At 35.7% G+C, this 21,770-nt stretch overlaps 1 protein-coding gene across 2 annotated transcripts in view; it reads right to left on the reverse strand.

The window, feature by feature from the left end:
* Window positions 1–423: 423 nt before the first annotated feature.
* Window positions 424–21,770, reverse strand: part of NCKAP1 (NCK associated protein 1) — a 96,691-nt gene continuing 75,344 nt past the window's right edge. For both annotated transcript variants that reach the window (XM_059054586.2, XM_067026431.1), the window contains 8 exons: window positions 16,066–16,159; window positions 9,900–9,982; window positions 9,366–9,446; window positions 7,266–7,359; window positions 4,250–4,366; window positions 3,552–3,661; window positions 2,373–2,462; window positions 424–1,348 (listed from right to left, as the gene is read on the reverse strand). In XM_059054586.2, the coding sequence (XP_058910569.1) occupies window positions 1,232–1,348; window positions 2,373–2,462; window positions 3,552–3,661; window positions 4,250–4,366; window positions 7,266–7,359; window positions 9,366–9,446; window positions 9,900–9,982; window positions 16,066–16,159 (786 nt within the window). In that variant the 3' untranslated portion in view covers window positions 424–1,231. The remainder of the gene's footprint in view (window positions 1,349–2,372; window positions 2,463–3,551; window positions 3,662–4,249; window positions 4,367–7,265; window positions 7,360–9,365; window positions 9,447–9,899; window positions 9,983–16,065; window positions 16,160–21,770) is intronic.

Consider the following 21,770-nt stretch of genomic DNA (forward strand, 5'->3'; position numbering starts at 1 on the left):
GGGCACGAACCCGCATCCCCCGCACCGTCAGGCGGACTCCCAACCACTGCGCCACCAGGGAAGCCCAGCTCTTAATTTTAAAAAAATGTTATGGAGGGACTTCCCTGGTGGTCCAGTGGTTGGGACTCCACACTTCCACTGCAGGGGGTGCGGGTTTGATCCCTGGTCAGAGAACTAAGATCTGGGGAGTACACATCCCGCAAAAAAAAGCTATGGAATTTTATTTTCTAATTTTAATATTTCTTCTAGTGGAATGTTTTGAAAAACATTTAAACAAATCTTATAATAGGTGACCTGGTATCAACATGCTACTTAGACATTCCTAGAATTAAAGTTTATTTTAAACTAAGTTTAAATGAAAACTTTCATAATACTGAGTAAATTTCTGAGGATACCAAATTAAAGAAATCATTCAAAATGTGATACAGTCTAGTGTTTATTTTATGTTATGGCAGGTACACTTGAATTTCAAAAATTTAAAACATATAAAAAGTGGTTAGGGACTAACATTTGTATCAACAGTTGATAAATGTCTAAGATTGTTTATTATACAGCAGGGTTCAATGGTAGTGCTAATGCCAACAGGGCACCATGGAAATTAGTCTAAAAATTATCATTAGGCTTTATACAAGCAACAACATTTGCTGCTGTTTTAGAATTTTGGGACACATTCTGCTTCTAATGCTAAGCAGTCCTTTAACATTTTTAATGTTATACAGTGTTATAGTAATTAGTTTGGCAAATGTTTCAAAATAAAGTAGAAATGTATTCATAACATCACAGAAATGCACATCCAGTTTTGTTTTCAATAAGAACCATAATAGGTACAGGTCAGAACTCTTCCCTATATGAAATAATTTACACACAGATGAATGCTATAATATCACTATCTAAAATAATCACTAAATACAATTCTTTTTCAGAAATAAACAAGCAAAGGTTTTTTTTCCATTATCAAATATCAAAAACATAGAGAATGCATGTTTTTCAAACAAATGATACTCTAAAATTATTGAAATAATTTCAGTGAATTCAGTGAATGTGCAACCTAAATCAACCAAGTATACTGAAGTACAACAATATTAAGAAACCAATGATCAGAAAACACAACTGTATGAAAGAAATTTATAATCCACAAAACTTTTTCAGGCCTTAAGGTAAAATAGTTCCACAGTTTACAGGTAAAACCGAGGCAACAAAAATGCGTGCTTGTCTTCAATAAGTAGATATTTTATGCAGAAGATGTAACACTTTGCTTGTAGACAGCATGGTATGCATTTCTCAGCAAGACATAAGGAAAACAAGATTCCAAAAGATCCATTGTCAGGAACGGGGATTCCTGCACAATCTGAAAAATTCCAAAAATGCATCAATTCAACTTATTTATAATGGGAACATTTACTGACAACTAGTAAAGCATAATTTTATATTGCCATTATTGGGAATAGACATAAATTTTCCTTTCACTTTAAAATGTGAAATGTGAATGTGCCAGTGTATGGTATCAAAACATTTTAAATCACTACTTTTCAATTAAATCAATTAATCAACAGGAAATACTGAGCACTTGCATTGCCCTCAACAATATATCACATTTAAAATGTGGTCCATATCATCAAGTCTAACTGGAAGCCAACACTAAGCTAAAAAGCCAAATCAAACATGAGACCATCTATGATTAAGTGGAAAGCTGTTAAGTTCCAGAGAGTTCAAAAGAGAAGAAAAATTAACATAGGCCAAAGTAATCAAGAAAGTCTATCTGAAAAAAGATTCGAGCTATGACGTATGCTGAATCATTATTAGGATAGACACAGACCTCTGCAGATAAGGGAAATTATTCTAAGTGAGGAAAGAATCACATGGTAGAAACAAGCGCAGGTGGTTTCATGGCAATAAAGAGAAGGAACTGACCAGGCACAGAAAATTACAGGAAATGTTATTAGATGGGTCGGATGAAGTCAAAAAACAGAAAATTCGGAAAAGAGTTCAAACTGATACACTAGGAAAATATAAAGCCTGAGTGTTTTCCAATAGGTTGAAAAACTATTCATAAAAGAATACTCTATAGGTAATGGTGATCTTTTATTCTGCTGTTTTCTGATGCGATTACCATATGGTAAAATACAAGTGATATCAGTCTATTTAGCAATTATTAGAAAGTGTGTGGCTTGGGTGGAGTGAATATAAATGGTCAAAAAAATACATCATTGTTATAAAGCAGAAACTAGCACACCATTGTAAAACAATTATACTCCAATAAAGATGTTTAAAAAACATCAGCTCTTATTATAATTTAATGACTAAAATATCAAGAAAATACTATCAAGAATGACTGGAACTTTTTTGTTAGCAAAAATTAAAATAAAACTTACCATATCTAGCAGTAAATAAACAGATTCTCTATTTCTTGTTGTTGTTTTATCTGTCTCCTGGCCAATTTTCAGTAGACTGGAGGACGCAAGCTTAAAAGTATACATACATTTTAAATAAATAAGTTTTTAAAAATAAAATGTTCACCACTTATGCGTCACCACAGTATGCTTCAACTTGTAACACATTTCAATCATAAGGTGAGCTTAGGTTCTTTACATTCAAGCAACAATTTAAGAGCTATTAAGGTATAAACAAAGATAATAAATGTAACCAAATATTCTTATTGGTCTTTAAAACTGATTTTTTTCAGAACAACTCTTTTTTAAAAAGCGATTTAAATTGATTTTTCTCTTCCCAGTAACTGTATTAACTATATTTCTTAATTCCCAAATAAGAAGAAAATTTCACATTGAGTTTGAGTTAGTAGGACCACAATGAGATTAAGACATTAAGTCTTAAATAAAGGAAATAAAGAAAATGAAAAGAAAAATTTTAACTCTTAATACTGTTTTCTTTGAAATAGATGTTATTTTGTCCTCAAGTTAGTTTGCTACTACTTTACTTTAAAAATAAAAAAAAATTTTTTTAAAGCTAACAGGATTTATAACTTAAAAAGATGCAAATATTCTAGTGTTCTTTATACCACACTGCATCTTTCTTTTAACTAAAATATGCAAAAGGTAAATTGATAAAGGGAAGAGAGAGCTACACTACCATAGAAACTAAAAGCTATACTTCATGAGGCTAGAGTTAGCACTACTACCCTCTTTTGGCAGTGAATAGTATTCTTACTTTTGAGTTTGTTTCCATTAACAGTCTTTCTCCAAATAAATGGAAATAAGTAAAATACATCCTTTTAGAGGGATACATTCATTCTTTGCCTCAATTTTCCTTTGTTTTGTTTTTTCCTCTTTCAAACTATAGGCAAAATTCTAGGGCAGTCCAAACATTAGCTTAGAAAAAAAAAGTCACATTGCAGAGCTCTAGAAATGAGAGACTTCTAAGTCAAAGGAAAAAATGCTAAACTAACTTCTCCTTGACTTTAATGCCCTATCTTTACCTATTCCTTATTCCAAAAATAAATTAATTAATTAAGAGAATTTACTTTGTTACACTTCATAGTTATTATTTTTAATTTTCTCTAAAAATTGTCATGAGTTTTGTTTGATTATACACACCGCCAGAAATTCTTTAAGCCGATCTTCAATGCTTCCCTTGTGAATTGTAAACAAAGCTGCAGCGATCTGGTTGATGGCTTTGGCCAAGCAGTGTATGTTGTTGCAGTGCCCTGAGAAAGCGCAAATAGGGTTTGTGGTTTCTGTGTGACCCCAAAATATCAAATCTTTAATGACTTCATAATCTACATAAATAGTGGCATGATTAAAAACAGAGCTGAAGCATAACCTGCCTTGCTTGCTCTCCCTTCATTTTCATGAGAACCAGTGCTTTTAAAAACAGTGTAGAAGAGAACAACAAATAATTATATTTGTATTAAACAGGAACATTTTCAGAAACCCCTAAAAGAAACCATGTATCAGTTTTATATTGTCTTGGAAACTTAAAAAATAAGTGCTTAGCTGCTTTACAAACATTTCCTCATTCAATCCTTAAAATAATCCTAAGAGTTGGATACTCCTTTCACCATCCCCTGCCACACACACATTCAGGCACCCACAGGCTCACATATACACATTTCATATGTGTATAAGAAACTGGGGCTTAGAAAAAGAAAAACTGACTATTCAAGGTTATACAACTAGTAAGCGGCAGAACTTAAGCCACTTTTTATTACAAAAAAATCAATTACTTGAAAAGTACCTACTATGTCAAAACTCATAACTTTTCCAGTGCCAAAACAATTTTAAACCACTATTACCTTCTATAGCAGGGCTATACTGAGACATCACATTACTGGCCAGTGTTGGCAAAGAAACTGCCACAAAGACCATGAGGAGGCAGGCAATTTTATATTCTTCTTCTGGACTTATGTTTTCTAAGGGATAAAAATTAAAAATAAAGTCAAGGTATTTCTGTCAAGATTAGTTAAGAGTTGATCATCTAAACCAGAAAAAGCACATTTTAATTTTTGTGTATTTTACTGAGTCTCTATAGAACTGATTACAATCTTGTTACAAGAAATACAGAATGAATAGAAATAAAACACATTACTATTGGCTATTATCAAGTCCTTAGGCATATTTCAAGGACCTCTAATAAAACAATAAAGCAAAAAAAATTTTTTTTAAACTGTAAGGTTTAGGGCTTCCCTGGTGGCGTGGTGGTTGAGAGTCCGCCTGCCGATGCAGGGGACACGGGTTCGTGCCCCGGTCCGGGAGGATCCCACATGCCGTGGAGCGGCTGGGCCCGTGAGCCATGGCTGCTGAGCCTGCGCGTCCGGAGCCTGTGCTCCACAACGGGAGAGGTCACAACAGTGAGAGGCCCGCGTACCACACAAAAATATAATAATACAAAAAAATAAACTGTAAGGTTTAAAAATATTAGTCCTGTAACTATAGTTTTAGTTACAGGACTAAAAATATGTTTAGAATAACTGGAATCCTAAAATTTCCTAATTGAAAACTAATAATAAATTACCTTATAGGAAAATTCTATGTTTCAGTATAGAAAATTATGTCATAACTTACTCTGCAAAATCATCCAAAAAACTCTTAAGTTTTTTTTCTAAAATAGATATAAGTGAAATGTACTATTAAAAAGAGATAAATGTGGAAAGTAGACTGGATTTCTAACCTCTCCATTTTAGAAGACAGGAAAAACCAGTCATAAATGAATATAACTAGTATTGTCCTAAGGTTTTAAATATTTATTGTAAAATAATTTATCTAAAATATTTATTGTGTACCTATACTAAAATTGTGGGTTATCTAGGTACTTCATTTATCAGGTACCTGGGAACTTCTAGTCACCTTATTATTTATCAACACATATAACTAAGAATTGAACATAAGAGCCAGAATATATTTTAAAAATCTGGCTGGTCATGACTATTCACAATAGCTAAAACATGGAAACAACCTAAATGTCCATCAACAAATAATGGATAAAGAAGATGTGGTACATATATACAATGGAATACTACTCAGCCATAAAAAAGAACGAAATAATGCCACTTGCAGCAACACGGATGTTAACTAGAGATTATTATACTAAGTGAAGTCAGTCAGGAAGAGAAAGACAAATACCTTATATCACTTATATGTGGAATCTAAAATACGGCACAAATCAACCTATCCACAAAACAGAAATAGACTCACAGACATAGAAAACAGACTTCCAGTTGCCAAGGAGGTGGGTGGGGGAGGGAAGGACTGGGAGTGTGGGATTAGCAGATGTAAACTATTATATACAGGATGGATGAACAAGGTCCTACTGTATAACACAGGGAACTATATTCAATGTCCTGTGATGAACCATAATGGAAAAGAATATGAAAAAAAAGAATGCCTGTATGTGCATAACTGAGACACGTTGCTGTACAGCAGAGACTTGGCACAACACTATAAATCAACTATATTTCAGGAAAAAAAAATCTGGCTGATTATGAAAAATAGAGCTGTGGCAAATCAAGTAATTATAGTAATTATCCATGTGACTATAATTAACATACTGCATGAATGATGAAACAAAAGTAATGTCAAATCAAAAAAGAACTGATGAACTCAGTCAAACACCATGTTACATCCAAGGAAATAGGGGAAGGTATTTTAGTACCAGAAGCAGACGAAATGTTTTTACTTTGTAGAAAAATCTAGAAATATCTAGAGAATTCTGTGTACCACATTTCAAAGGGCTAATTTTAAAATATTTTGAACGTTTAATATTACATAATAATGCACAGACTCTTTATGGTAAATAGCTCTAGTCCAATTAATATAGGACACCCTTTTCTATTTTTCTATACATTTTATTTATTTGTTTGTTTGGCTGCACAGCAGCTTGCGGGATCTTAGTTTCCCAAGCAGGGATTGAACCCTGGCCCTGGCAGTGAAACAGCTGAGTCCTAACCACTAGACTGCCAGGGAATTTCCAAGACACCCTTTTCTAGATAACAATGCTTCTATCTATTAGACCATCTCCATCAGCATACAAATGCTATTACTTCCCCATCTGAAAAATATCCTTCTCTTGATTTTACTCTTGCCTCCTGCTACTATAATTTTATTTCTTTGCTCCCCTTTTTACAGTAAAACTCTGTGAGAGAGTTGTTTTATACTCAGTATCTCTAATTTGTTTTCTCCTAAGCCCTCCTTTTGCCTCTAAGACTCCACTGACACTGCTCTTGTCACACATATTAATTCTACATAGCTGATCATTCCCTTTCCACTCTCCTTGAAGTGATTCTTCCCTGGTTTTTCTTCTCCTTCACAGATCCTTCCTTCTCAAATTTCTCTTTTCATAGTTCTTCCTCTTCTCCCTGAACTCTTAAACTTGAGAGTGTACCAGGACTCAGACTCTGATCCTCTTCATTTCTGCACTCTAAATAGGCTTAATAACCTCATACAGTCTTATGACTTAAATATCTAATCTGTATGTACAACAAACAAACAAAAAACCCTTGGGTTTCCCTGGTGGCGCAGTGGTTGAGAGTCCGCCTGCCGATGCAGGGAACATGGGTTCGTGCCCCGGTCCGGGAAGATCCCACATGCCGCGGAGCGGCTGGGCCTGTGAGCCATGGCCGTGGAGCCTGTGTGTCCGGAGCCTGTGCTCCGGAATGGGAGAGGACACAACAGTGAGATCCCACGTACCACAAAAAACAAAAACAAAAACCCTTGATATAAAGCAGGCAGTTGAACAAATAGATAAATGTCACACACATCTGTGTTGTCCTGGTTATTTACTAAGACTACTACATAATTACTAATGCATTTTACCTGATTTTTGTGAGGAAAGAGCTACCACCAAGGCAGGATCAATCTCACAAGGTAATCCAGCAGCTGATGACAATTCATATACATTCATTGCAACCTAAAAAATATAAGAATTATACAGTAAGAAATATTCTAACAAATTTCTGAGAAATCTCACTTTAGTAAGAAAAGGCATAGTGTTTAAATTAGAGTCTGCCTATAAGAACACTAGAGAATTTCAGAAACTTTGCTGTAGAAGGAACTACAGCACAACTAACTACACTGAACAAGCTTATTTAGTATGTTGTGTGTGTGCACTGCTGATTATAACTTGAAACTACTAAGCCAAACAAAACTTGTATACTTTCTGTGGCAATTCCAACAGAATCATTCTAAAGCTATTATTTTTCTTGGAAATGTAAGTGTAAGATCAAGATCAAACCAACAGATATGAAAAAAAGAACAAAAGTGAATCAAAATTACTGGCCTTATGTTTTATGTCCACACTTGTTTAATTAAAAATTATAGTGGCTCAATGCCTAATCATATTGTATCTATAAATACAGTAAATTACTTATTATAATAGATTTTTAAAGGAGTACTAATTTAAAACCTGATAAAGCTATTTCAAATGACTAATTTTTTTTATTATCATATATGGATTTCAAGGATACTCCGCTCAATAACTCAGTTAAAAACTACCTACATGGGACTTCCCTGGTGGCACAGTGGTTAAGAATCCACCTGTCAATGCAGGGGACACAGGTTCGATCCCTGGTCTGGGAAGATCCCACATGCCGCAGAGCAACTAAGCTGGTGCGTGCGCCACAACTACTGAAGCCCATGCGCCTAGAGCCTGTGCTCCACAACAAGAGAAGCCACTGCAATGAGAAGCTCGCACACCACAACAAAGAGTAGCCCCTGCTCACTGCAATCAGAGAAAGCCTGCGCACAGCAACGAAGACCCAACGCAGCCAAAATTTAAAAAAAAAAAAAAAAAAACTACCTACATAATTGGTTAGTCCTGATATTACAACAACAAAAGTTTACAATCTAGTATAAATTTAAGCGTAAAAACACAACTATAATATAAGGCAGAATATATCTAATTCTACAATGAACAAACAAAAAGTTCTAATACTAAAAAAAAAAAAAAAAGAAAGAAGAGATGAAATGATCACTTGGGGATCCAGCAATATTTCTTAGAAGATGGCAACTGAATCAGGCATTAAAAGATGAGCAGGATTTCAAAAGGCAAAAATAGAAGAAGCCAGGATTTTCAGGAAGAATAAATTAGAGAACAAAGTAGAAAATGTGAGAATGCACACAGGATTTGATCATCTTACAGGACCCAATGGAAGAGAGGGAAGAGTAAGAAAGTGAAGAGAGCGAGAGAAGGATGGAACAAGTAATGCAAGATAAGCCTCAAAAATAAATTTGAGACTTGAACGCCATACAAAAAGTTTAGAAATAACTTTTTCAAGTCAGAGCTTTTCAAATTATGCAAAACAGAAAATAATCTTTCCAAGAAACATTAAAGTTTAGAAAATATAGATATGATAGGTCATTTACTAGATGTGTAACTGCTGGTAAATCTTTGCTGGGATTAAATCAGTGGCTGTATTTCATGATCAATAAATTTACAAAACAAACAGAACCTGTTGTGGACTCTGGTAAGGCTACCAACCTTCTTATATTTATTTGTTTAAAACAGGATACTAATTTTAAAAATTATAGCCTATAATTAACACCCTTTTATAAGACTTTTTAACATCAATTTTTAAAAACTGAAATTAGCTTTATTTAAAACAAAACAACTCTCATTTCACTGGCTTACCTTTTTCATTCTGCTTATGACCATGTATAAACAGCTATCAGTTTAAGGAAAAGGTGATTGATATTAACCCATTTTACACTGCTATAGGTGATCAAGGAAGATTGACTTTCAAAATGCCTATATAGTATTTTGGTGCTGAGCTCTCTAAGATGCATTTTCAAAGGCAAGCATGCTAACCCATCACGCTAAAATATAAACTTTATAGTAGCTTAGGATTTATTAAATTTTACTTCATATTTAATTATATCATTTTAGAAACTGTAAAATCCAAATAGAAGTTTTATTACCTTCATATCAGTTTCCCTTGGAATGTGATCCTTGAAATCTTCAATTGAACTGACAAGAAAAGGAATGTGGTAGGACAAGACCTAGGCAGGAAAACAAATTAAGAATGAAGAATTATTTTTAAAAAGCAACCTCTGAACTTATGAGATATTACCATTCAATTATTTCTAGTTTGCATAAAAATTATTTTACTTTGTCTATTTTCAAGTGATTTTCTAAAGTACTACAATACACATAAACGGAATACATTTGATGCCAAACCAAGTATAGTCAAAATGGAAAATGTTCTAATGAAGAAAAAAGTTGAAAAAGTAGCACAATATTCAGGCAAGTTATATCCCCTAAATTTCAATACCAAAACAAAAAATGAGTTTAAGTAACTATAATTTTTATATGCTTTATTTCATATAAACTATGAAAACTGGAACTTTAATTATATTACTGCTAACTACAAATTTTTTAAGTTATTTTAAAATTTCTGGGAAATTAAAAAGGATTATTTGGCTATAGGATATGTACTCATAATGGTTTCTTACATCTCTAAGTGCTTCTTGTGCCAATGATCGGAAGGATAAAATTACACCAATTATTGTCATCCTCTTCAAGACACTGTCAACAGCTAAATTTGAAGGAAGGGGAGAAAAGAAGAGAGTGAATTGGATTCTTTCTTAACCATGGAGAAAACTCTTAGGCATAAAATCCCCATGATAAAAGGCACAATTAAAAACAATTTGATTACAACCAATGATTAAAGAGGCAAGCGTACTGAAAACTGTTATTAAAATTAGGAAATTATAGTTTACTTCCAGTGGAGTACACTCTGTTCTTTAAAATGGTTTAGATGGCTCATCAGAATCCTGAAACAATAATGCAAGTAGCCACCTGTATAATCCTATCACATTAATGGTAGTGATAGGAGGAAGGAGAGAGACTAGGGGAAAAAGAAGCAGCTGATCAGAGTGGATCCTCAAAAATCAACTTCTCTACCACTGGACCACCAGGCGGGACTTCCCTGATGGTCCAGTGGTAGAGAATCCACCTTCCAATGCAGGGGATGAGGGTTCAATCCTTGGTCAGGGAACTAAGATACCACACGCCTCCGGGCAACTAAGCCCATGCACCACAACTACTGAGCTCACACACCTCAATGAAAGAGCTCGCATGCCACAAACTACACAGCCCACGTGCTCTGCAGACCACGTGCCACAACTAGAGAGAAAAAAACCTGCACGCCACAACTAGAGAGAAGCCCATGCGACACAATGAGGAGCCAGCGCACCACAACGAAAGATGTCGCATAACTCAATGAAGATCCCATGTGCCGCAACTAAGACCTAACGCAGGCAAAAAAAAAAAAAAAAAAAAAAAAGTCAACTGGCCCTGGAACTTGGAGATGCTAAAATTAAGTTGTTGAGGTCTAGAGAGTCCAGAAACAAAAAATGACCATTGAGATCATAAGCAGTAAGACCAGGTTTCTGAACACTATGAATGGATTTGATCATTTACATTTTGGTTAGAGAACATTATTCTGAAATTTATTGCTATTATATTCAATATCAAAACTTGGTTAAATAAAATCAAGAGAGATTAGAATTAGAAGGATCAATACCTTCATATTTTAAAAAATCAAAATTTATTGAAATACTAGCCATATACAAGTCATTGTACTATATAATAAGAAAGCAAATATAAACAAAATAATAATCTAGACCTTAATAACAATCTAAATGGACTGTCAAGAAAACTAAGAAAATATGATCCTACTTATATGAGAGGAGGTATATATGTATACACACACACACACACATATTTGTATATACATAATAAATTTCTCGACAGATGTATAAAAAACTGTTAACTGTAGTTATAGCTTTGAGAAGTAGGACTGGAAAGAATTTTGACTTTCTACCTCCTATATGGTTTGTTTAAACCTTTACCATAAGCATCTTTTATTAATACACATGGAAAGGCATAATATAAGCCAAAATGTGATGAGAATTAAAACAGTGTTAACAAAATCACGTAAGGCACAAATATGTTATAAATTCCACAGGAGCAAAGTCTTATTAATCTTTTTATCTATCTATAGCACTCAGCAGAGTGCTTAAGACCCAGAAGACTAGAAGATGTTCAATAAAATGGTTATTCAAGAAATGAGACTAGAAAGTTGTTACATCCAGATAAGGAGAGAAGAAATGAGGGTAAAAGAATATATTTCTCTGAGAATATGTCATCCAATTTATGGGCATAAAGGGGTGAGAACAAAAGGGCATTCCAGTCCAAAAGACAAGACAGCAAACCCAGAAAAAAGAATGCAGAGAATAAGGTGAACAATCAGAAAATAAGTAGTATGATATAATCATATACTTCCCAAAGGATGTTACCCAGAATTTAATGAAGTTTGCAAAGACTATATCTATAACCTCCTCTTGAATATGCACAATAACAATACATTAAAAGTTCCGAGAAACTTCATATTAAGAAATTTTGTTTAACTTATTGTTTTAATAAATAAAATAAATGTGCTCAAGTCACAGTCAGAAATTCCAAAAAACTAAAAGTTAATTTCAGATTGTCTCCCAATTCAGAGCTACTTTTTTTTTTTTTTGGCCACACCACGTGGCTTGCAAGATCTTAGTTCCCCAAACAGGGAATGAATCTGGGCCATGGCAGTGAAAGTACCTAACTACTGGACCTCCAGGGAATTCCCCAGAGCTACTTTTAATAAATTATATTGCTTTCTCTTTTATAGGGTATTTAAAAGAATGTGTTTGTTGACTATGAAAATCAAACTGCTACAAAAGTAAATTAATTTCTGGGCTTCCCTGGTGGCGCAGTGGTTGAGAGTCCGCCTGCCGATGCAGGAGACACGGGTTCGTGCCCTGGTCCGGGGGATCCCACATGCCGCGGAGCGGCTGGGCCCGTGAGCCATGGCCGCTGAGCCTGTGCGTCCGGAGCCTGTGCTCCGCAACGGGAGAGGCCACAGCAGTGAGAGGCCCGCATACCGAAAAAAAAAAAAAAAAAAAAAAAAAAAAGTAAATTAATTTCTGTATATGGGATAAAGGCAGCACAAAGGTAAAGAAGAGATCAGAGACAAAAGAGAGTATTCTGGAAAACAGTTCAACTCAAAGCGTAGCTTTCTCTATTCCCCGAAATAAGTCACTCTCAAGCAGATCTTTTCTTTTTCCAAATCACAAAAATGATTTTGTTTCAAATCCACAAATAGAAGAGATAAAGTAACAGTAAACATGCATTGAGGGCTTCCCTGGTGGCCACAGTGGTTGAGAGTCAGCCTGCCGATGCAGGGGACGCGGGTTCGTGCTCCCATCCAGGAAGATCCCACATGCCCAGAGTGGCTGGGCCCGAGAACCATGGCTGCTGAGCCTGCACATCTGGAGCCTGTGCTCCGCAACAGGAGAGGCCACAACAATGAGAGGCCCGTGTACCACAAAAACAAACAAACAAACAAACAAACAAAACATGCATTGAACACTGCAGTAGATTAGTTGCTTCTAACCAGATGACACAGTCAAAATGTTTATTAGCATGAAACGAAGTAGGGTTAAGGCCAGTTGGGTAATCAAATGAGTATTTAAAAGTTAAAGAAATGTGAAAAATAATAAAAAAATAATAAAGTAAAACATCCTAGAAAATATAAGTATATAGTATAACAATGAACAAAAGATTGTCAACAAACACATGAAAGGATGCTCAACATCACTAATCATTAGAGAAATGCAAATCAAAACTACCATGAGGTATCACCTCACATCGGTCAGAATGGCAATCGTCAAAAAGTCTACAAACAATAAATGCTGGAGAGGGTGTGGAGAAAAGGGAACCCTCTTGCACTGCTGGTGGGAATGTAAACTGATACAGCCACTATGGAGAACAGTATGGAGGTTCCTTAAAAAACTAAAAATAGAACTACCATACACCCAGCAATCCCACTACTGGGCATATGCCATGAGAAAACCATAATTCAAAGAGTCATGTACCACAATGTTCATTGCAGCTCTATTTACAACAGCCAGGACATGGAAGCAACCTAAGTGTCCACTGACAGAAGAATAGATAAAGAAGATATGGCACATATACACAAAGGAATATTACTCAGCCATAAAAAGAAACGAAATTGCATTATTTGTAGCGAGGTGGATGGACCTAGAGTATGTCATACAGAGTGAAGTAAGTCAGAAAGAGAAAAACAAATACTGTATGCTAACACATATATATGGAATCTAAAAAAAAAGAAAAAATGGTTCTGAAGAACCTAGGGGCAGGACAGGAATAGAGACGCAGACGTAGAGAATGGACTCGAGGAAACAGGGAGGGGAAAGGGTAAGCTGGGATGAAGTGAGAGTGGCATGGACATATATACATTACCAAATGTAAAACAGATAGCTAGTGGGAAGCAGCCACATAGCACAGGGAGAGCAGCTTGGTGCTTTGTGACCACCTAGAGGGGTGGGATAGGGAGGGTGGGAAGGAGACGCAAGAGAGAAGGGATATGGGGATATATGTATATGTAAAGCTGATTCACTTTGTTGTAAAGCAGAAACTAACACACTATTGTAAAGCAATTATACTCCAATAAAGACGTTAAAAAAAAACCAATGAACAAAAGAGATCAGATAGGGATTTAAAAAATAATATCCTACTAAGATTTAAAAAAATTATTTTAAATTTATTTTTGGCTGCATTGGGTCTTCGTTGCCGTGCACTGGCTTTCTCTAGTTGCGGTGCACATGCTTCTCATTGCAGTGTTTTCTCTTGTTGCAGAGCATGGGCTCTTGGCACACAGGCTTTAGTAGTTGCAGCACTCAGGAGGCTCAGTAGTTGTGGTGCACAGGCTTAGGTGCTCCGCAGCATGTGGAATCTTCCTGGACCAGGGATTGAACCTGGGTTCCCTGCATTGGCAGGTAGATTCCAAAGCACCACCAGGGAAGTCCCCTTACTAAGTATTTATTCACACTCCTCCTCCCTGTAAAGCTACCAAGTCAATCTTTCCTTTTTCATTTATTTAAATTTCATTTTTTAAAGTTCCTACAGTAAACTTGACTTTTCCCCCCTTCAGTGTACAGCTCTAGGGAAAATTTAACATGTGTAGATCTGTGTTATCACCATCACCACAGTGGTGAACCAATTTCATCACCCCAAAAAACTCCTTTGCTGCTTTCCCTTTACAGTTCTGGCAACCACTGATCTGTTCTAAAAGGCAACCTGTAGTATAGTTTTATATTAATTTTTATTAAATAATTTTGTATTTTTTTATTCGTTTATTTTTTGGCTGCGTTGGGTCATTGTTGCTGCGTGTGGGCTTTCTCTAGTTGTGGCGCATGGGCTCTAGGTGCGCAGGCTTCAGTAGTTGTGGCACAAGGACTCAGTAGTTGTGGCTCATGGGCTCTAGAGTGCAGGCTCAGTAGCTGTGGCACACAGACTTGCTCCACGTCATGTGGAATCTTCCTGGACCAGGGCTCAAACCCATGTCCTCTGCATTGGCAGGCAGATTCTTAACCACTATGCCCCCAGGGAAGTCCTAAAGTTTGTATTTTTAAAAGCAGAATAAGATAGCCCAATAAGGTGATGCTCTAAATCATTTTATAGTTTTATAAAATTTGATATAGCTGCAAAACATTTAAAAGAAAAACATCAAAGGGGAAGTATATAAAATATATGCATCTTTAATTTACTTCAGGGTTATTTTTTATTTGGGAAAATAAACTCTCTGGTTTTCTCAAATACAGAGAATATTTTATTTAGGATTTCACTAAATTTTTAATGTTGTAAAGGCTTTTGAATGAATCAGTAAGAAGTATGACTTTAAAATAATTTTTAATTATAACTGAGTTCAAGGACAAAAATCAAATGAAATTAATTCAAGTACATCTAAAATAGGTACTTGGCTAAACATACTTTAATAAACACTTAAGATTCACTGCTATTTCACATATCTCCCACAAAGTATCAGTATCAAGAAGACATTTTTTTAAGTTGTAGGCTCAGGTTTTCATGCAATGAATACTAGTTAGCAATATAAAGGAACAAAGTACTGATTCACTTAACACAGATGGGTAAATCTCAACAATACATACGAAAGAGTATATATTGTGTGATTCTGTTTATATGAAGTTTTAGAACAGGCAAATTTAATCTACAGTGATAGAAATCAGATCAGTCACTGTCTAGGGGTGTGAAACTGACTACAAAGAGTCACGAGAAGCTTTCTGAGGTGATGGGACTGCTCTACATCTTGACTGTGGTAATGGTTATGTGGATGTATACAACATTTGTCAAAATCCATCACACCATTCACTTAAATGTGTGCATTTTACTTACATAAGCAATACCTTGATAAAGTTGATTTTCAGAAAATTACAGACTCGAAAGTTAAATCTCCTTAAGTCAAAATTAATATAGATTTATTGTACTTAATTTAATGGGTTCATGAACTAATTGATAATGATATCAAATATTTGACACATGGTACTAAGAGTATGGTAAAGAAAAAAAAAATTATGAAACAGGTAAGCCATTCACTTAAAAGTTCCTTTGACTGCAAAAATTTTCTAGTTCTCCTCATTACTGGAGTACTTTTCATAACTTACTACTTACACTTATATTTATAAAATTTGAGCAAAAGCTAAATACTGAGTGTCAAGGTGTTCTTAATGCTTATAAAAAGTATCATGAGTTACCCACACGATAATCTTTTAAAGAGTGCAGCCATCTGGTCAGGTTTGTCAAAACTGGTCCTCATTTGTGTTAGCACATCAACATTCTCCACCACAAGTTTCTAAAGAAAAGAAAAGAAAGATCCTAGGTCAGGCATAGACCTCCTTATGTTGATAAGATAAGAACATGCTTGGAAATTACAATCTAGCAAGTAGGAAAAATAATACATGAAATCTAGATGCTCTATGCTATGTTTTTGTTATTGTTTTCATAAAAGAATTTTAAAATTATTTACATAAAATTAATGTTTTCCTTCAGTTTGCAAATTCAAGAAGGGAGGAGTTCAGGAAAAAGCAATAAAGATAAGTAGTAGGATAAAGGATTATCTTCTGCTTAGACACAGAACAGCACCAATAATAAAAAGCAGACACTGAAGTGGATATAGAGAGCAATAAATTCCAACTAAAACAAAAAGAACTTGCTAAAGTTAAAGCTGGCTAAAGATAGCCTAGAGTTCATCATTGGATATATATATAATCAGAGGGAGAAAAACCTGTAGGGGTATGGTACCACTTCACAGATAACAGAGCAATGTTTCCTAGCACAAAATGGAAATGTCAACTATCTACCTCCTCTTTCAGGGACCACTGAGAAAAGGGAAGAGAAGAGAGGGAAGAGAGTGAAGGATAGCTAATTAAGAAAAGTATAACTCATTAAACAATGCTTTTCTTAAAAGGGGTACTGGAAAAGTAATTTCATTTAAAAATTATAACTCAAATATAATTAATTTTATTCTGGCGAGAGAGGGGGTATATGTATTTGGAAAGCCTGGATATCTCAATTCAGCAGGTCTGGGTGTGGAGATGTATGTAGCAAACATATTGTTAAAGTGCCATAGTGGTTGTGTTACAAGCCAAAGGCTGATGACAACTGATTTAAGGGGAGCATGAAAAACTACATGGAAATGCTATAAAAGTAATTTTTCCTATACTAGTATGAATTTTGCTTGTTCCACTTGAGATCATTTCTGTTTATGCTCTCATTCAGATGTTCAGCTCCAGTCACATTTATTTGCTAAGTTCAACCTCTACAGTGTCTAATTAGACTACCTGCTCTCTCTGAGGCCAATTCAATACTTGTCCCATCAATCAGTATACACTCAAATACATGCCCAACCCTGACTGTGCTCACACACCTTGAATATAATATCATGTATCAGTGAATCAAAGACAGCAATGAATTTTAAATGCACCATTATCTAATGTGCCGTTAAGAAAAAAACCCTGGCTTCCCTGGTGGTGCAGTGATTAAGAATCCACCTGCCAATGCAGGGGACATGGGTTCGAGCCCTGGTCCAGGAGGATCCCACATGCCACAGAGCAACTAAGCCAGTGCACCACAACTACTGAGCCTGCACTCTAGAGCCCGCGAGCCACAACTACTGAGCCCGCATGTCACAACTACTGAAGCCTGCGTGCTGCAACTACTGAAGCCCACACACATAGAACCTGTGCTCTGCAACAAGAGAATCTACCGCAATGAGAAGCCTGCGCACCGCTACGAAGAGTAGCCCCCGCTCGCCGCTACTAGAGAAAGCTCGCGTACAGCAATGAAGACCCAATGCAGCCAAAAATAAATAAAATAAATTTTTTTTAAAAAAAGAAAAAAATTCTACCAATTAAACTGCCACAATGTTTTCTAATCATATTACTATAAGACATGTATAATTTCAGAAATGCTAATATAGGATAATTGTTTTATAATCAATAAATTATTGTATATATTTAACAGTAAGATTCTGTAATCATTTTTAAGCTCCTCTACTAGGCAATTTACAAACATTCCCATTTACCCTGAACCAAATGAGGGAGGTGACAGTCCAATTTTACAACTGAGAAAACTAAGGCTCAGAGAAGTTAGATAACTTGCCCAAAGTTATAGATATTAAACAGTGGAATTTGGAATTTGAACTCAGGTATGCCGATTTAAAAATCCATGCTCTTAATCCCTAAAGAAATGGTTGTTAATCTTCAGTGTGCATCACAATGATCTGGAGGACTTGTTGGGTTCTTGCTCCACAGGTTCTGATTTAGCAGGTCTTAGGTAGAACCAAAACTTTTGCATTTTTATTAAGATCCAAGGCAAGGCTGCCACTGCTGATCTGGGGACCATGCTTAAAGAACGATTACCTCGAATTATTTGTTTGCACATTACTCTTAAAAAAAAGTTAATGATGTCTACACTTAAAAGTATAGTTTATATAAATTTCTTTTCTCCCTCGATTGCACCCTGAAACAGTGCTTTCTATACATTTAAAGCCATTGATTAATATCTCTGACAAATGGCCCAAAAACTGGAACTAGGAATTATAACTAAATGGTTTGGAACAAATTGAGACTAATCAAGTGAAATGAATCAAGACTACTAAAAAAAAAATGTTGGTTTTCTGTTAGAAAGTGTTAAATTCTTGGCACAATTCATATTTAAATTTCTTACTTCATCCTTCTAGGACTCTGAAGAACTAGAAGAACTGAAAGAACTGGCAAGACTGGAAGAAGAAGTTGACTTGATGGGCACAACTCCAAATGAAATACCCCAAGAATTTTAGTAGGAATGGAGACACTGGTTGTTTTCTTCTCCAGAAAGTAATAAACACGTTTTATCATTAGTACATGTGCACAGTGTTGACTATGTCTGACACACGATTTACTTACAACCATTAAATATAAAGAAGCTTTCCTTTTTTTTAATTGGCCCACAAATTTACTCTGAAATAAAAAAGGTCCTCAGCTAAAACAGGAACTGAAACAATCAATTAAGGTAATCTTTAAGATAAAAAGAAGATGCAGCCACATAATATTTAGTTTATGTCAGTTTAGATTAAATATAAAAAATAAAAATAGAGAAAATTGAAAGCTAAGATGTTACAGAATTATCTTAAAAATATTATAATTCCAATGGATAAAGAAGATGTGGCACATATATACAATGGAATATTACTCAGCCATAAAAAGATATGAAACTGAGTTATTTGTAATGAGGTGGATAGACCTGGAGTCTGTCATACAGAGTGAAGTAAGGCAGAAGGAGAAAAACAAATACCGTATGCTAACACATATATATGGACTCTAAGAAAAAAAAAATGTCATGAAGAGATTAGTGGTAGGATGGGAATAAAACACAGACTTACTAGAGCATGGACTTGAGGATATGGGGAGGGGGAAGGGTAAGCTGTGACAAAGTGAGAGAGTGGCAGGGACATATATACACTACCAAATGTAAATTAGATACCTAGTGGGAAGCTGCTGCATAGCACAGGGAGATCACCTCTGTGCTTTGTGACCATCTAGAGGGGTGGGATAGGGAGGGTGGGAGAGAGGGTGACTCAAGAGGGAAGAGATATGGGAACATATGTATATATATAACTGATTCACTTTGCTGTGAAGGAAAAACTAACACACTATTGTAAAACAGTTATACTCCAATAAAGATGTTTAAAAAAATATTATAATTCCCCCCAAAACACTGTATTCACTAATTTCATAAAGATTAAAATGCTATTTTGGCTCATCATGCTCTAATATGGAGAGTGTGAGTTACAATCTTTTCTGAGGGATATTTGACAATATCAGGAAAAAAAATGATCCACTTTCAGAAATTTGTCCTATAGAGATGTTCAAACAAGTATGTAGACTACATGGAAGTGCTAGCTAAATGTAGAGAACTCTATATGTATGTCTAAACTCTGCTTCTTCCAGAAATACACTGAAGTGATAAGAAAAAAATTAAAAGGCATAAATCTTTGGTAACAAAGGAGACAACAGAAGAAAGAAGACCTAATGAGAGATGCCAAAAAATTCTAGAAGATGAACACTGGAGCAAAGAATAAGTGGAGAAGAGAAATTTGAGCAGTTAAGTTCCTGTAGGGGAGATACTATGCAGAAGGGAAGCTAATGGAAGCCTCAGGGCCTAGGTAGGACTCAGAAATTGTAGGCAGTGGCACAGAAAGGAAGACTTGGGCTTGATAACAAGAGGGTTATTACATGTCTGTAAGGGCAGGGGGTCATTACACACCCAACTTCTCCTCACCATCTTAAGAAGTGATGCTGACAAGGAGGACTCTACATTCAGGAACATCAGGAACAGAAGGTGGCCAAAAAGAAAGGGAGACGACCTAAGAATCATGATAGCCAGCCAGATGTATTAGACCTCCTCCCTCCTCCCTCCCCTAATCTCTAACAGACTTCCACTCTTCAGCTGGAGGTGACTGCATGTGAAAAATTAATTGCAGGAACCATTTGAATCCTAGGATGAAGATACCTTTCTCCAGAGAGGATTTTTATTAACATCTGCCAAGCACCTTGGGACACTACTAATCTAGGACCACTTTTAATCCACATTCAAGACTTGAGATTCAAGACAAAAAGAGTAACACAAACAGGGCTGCAAATCCTGGGGCGGGCGGTGAGGGGTGTGAATCATTTCCAGTTCACTGTTACCCTGAAGGTATAACTCTTTGGGATATCTATGTAAAGAGGGTGAAAGGGAGTTTAAGCAGAATTCCTTTCCACTCCCACTCTGGGCAGTCTTTGGGTTTTGATTACGGAGCTCCTTGCTCCACAAGACCATGACTCAGCTGAATCTTAACAAATGTTACTTCTGGATCAGCAAATGTCCTAACATCAGCACAGTGGCTTCCAGTGCTTTCCTTGATTTTAGCCTAGAAATAAACACCTCACTGCCTTTTTAGCTCTTCTTTAGAAAATTTTTTCTTTATATACATTTATATGTATATATATAAAAACATTTCAAAAAAGTTGTTCTTAAGGGAAAAGTTGATCTAAATAACCTAGCTTACCAGTATTGGAAGCAGCAATCTGTATGTTATTTTACTTCTGTAATTTCATAAATTTGATTATTCTAAGGAAAGTAATTTTATAGGACACTGAAAATTGCAAAGCAATTAGAATCAGCACTGATAGACAAGTACTTTTGGAGATTTATCTCAATGAGATATAAACACACTGAACAGTATAAAACACACTGAACTTGTCTATATGAAACACCATTATATTATGATCATAAGATTTCTTATGGAATAAATTATAAGAATACACATTGAAGTATGCCTCAGTACACAGAGGCTGAGAATACAAAGTCATAAATAACACCTCCAGTTCTTAATAATGTACAAGTAGTTAAATTCAGAGGGACTTCCCTGGTGGCTCAGTGGTTAAGAATCCACCTGCCAGTGCAGGGGACATGGGTTCGATCCCTGGTCGGGAAAGATACCACATGCCACAGGGCAACTAAGCCCGCGAGCCACAACTACTGAAGCCCGCGCGCCTAGAGCCCATGTTCCACAATAAGAGAAGCCACCACAATGAGAAGCCCGTGCACTGCAACAGAGTAGCCCATGCACTGCAATGAAGAGTAGCCCCTGCTTGCTACAACTAGAGAAAGCCCAAGCACAGCAACGAAGATCCAGCGCAGCCAAAATAAATAAATTAATTAAAAAAAAATAAATTCAGAGAAATCTGAACTACAACTTGGAATTATTAAGAAGGATCTCTAAGAAAACCACTGTAAAGCACTGTGCAATTCCAGAAAACTAAATGATAACGGGCACAATGCTAGAAATATAAAGCTTTCGTATTTACGGTTGACCACATGAAGAAGCCTTCTGAAAAATACTCAACTAAATCAGGATTTAGTGTTTGAGAAGCAAAAAA

The sequence above is a fragment of the Kogia breviceps genome, chromosome 2 (assembly GCF_026419965.1).
Source record: "Kogia breviceps isolate mKogBre1 chromosome 2, mKogBre1 haplotype 1, whole genome shotgun sequence".
NCBI lineage: Eukaryota > Metazoa > Chordata > Mammalia > Artiodactyla > Physeteridae > Kogia > Kogia breviceps.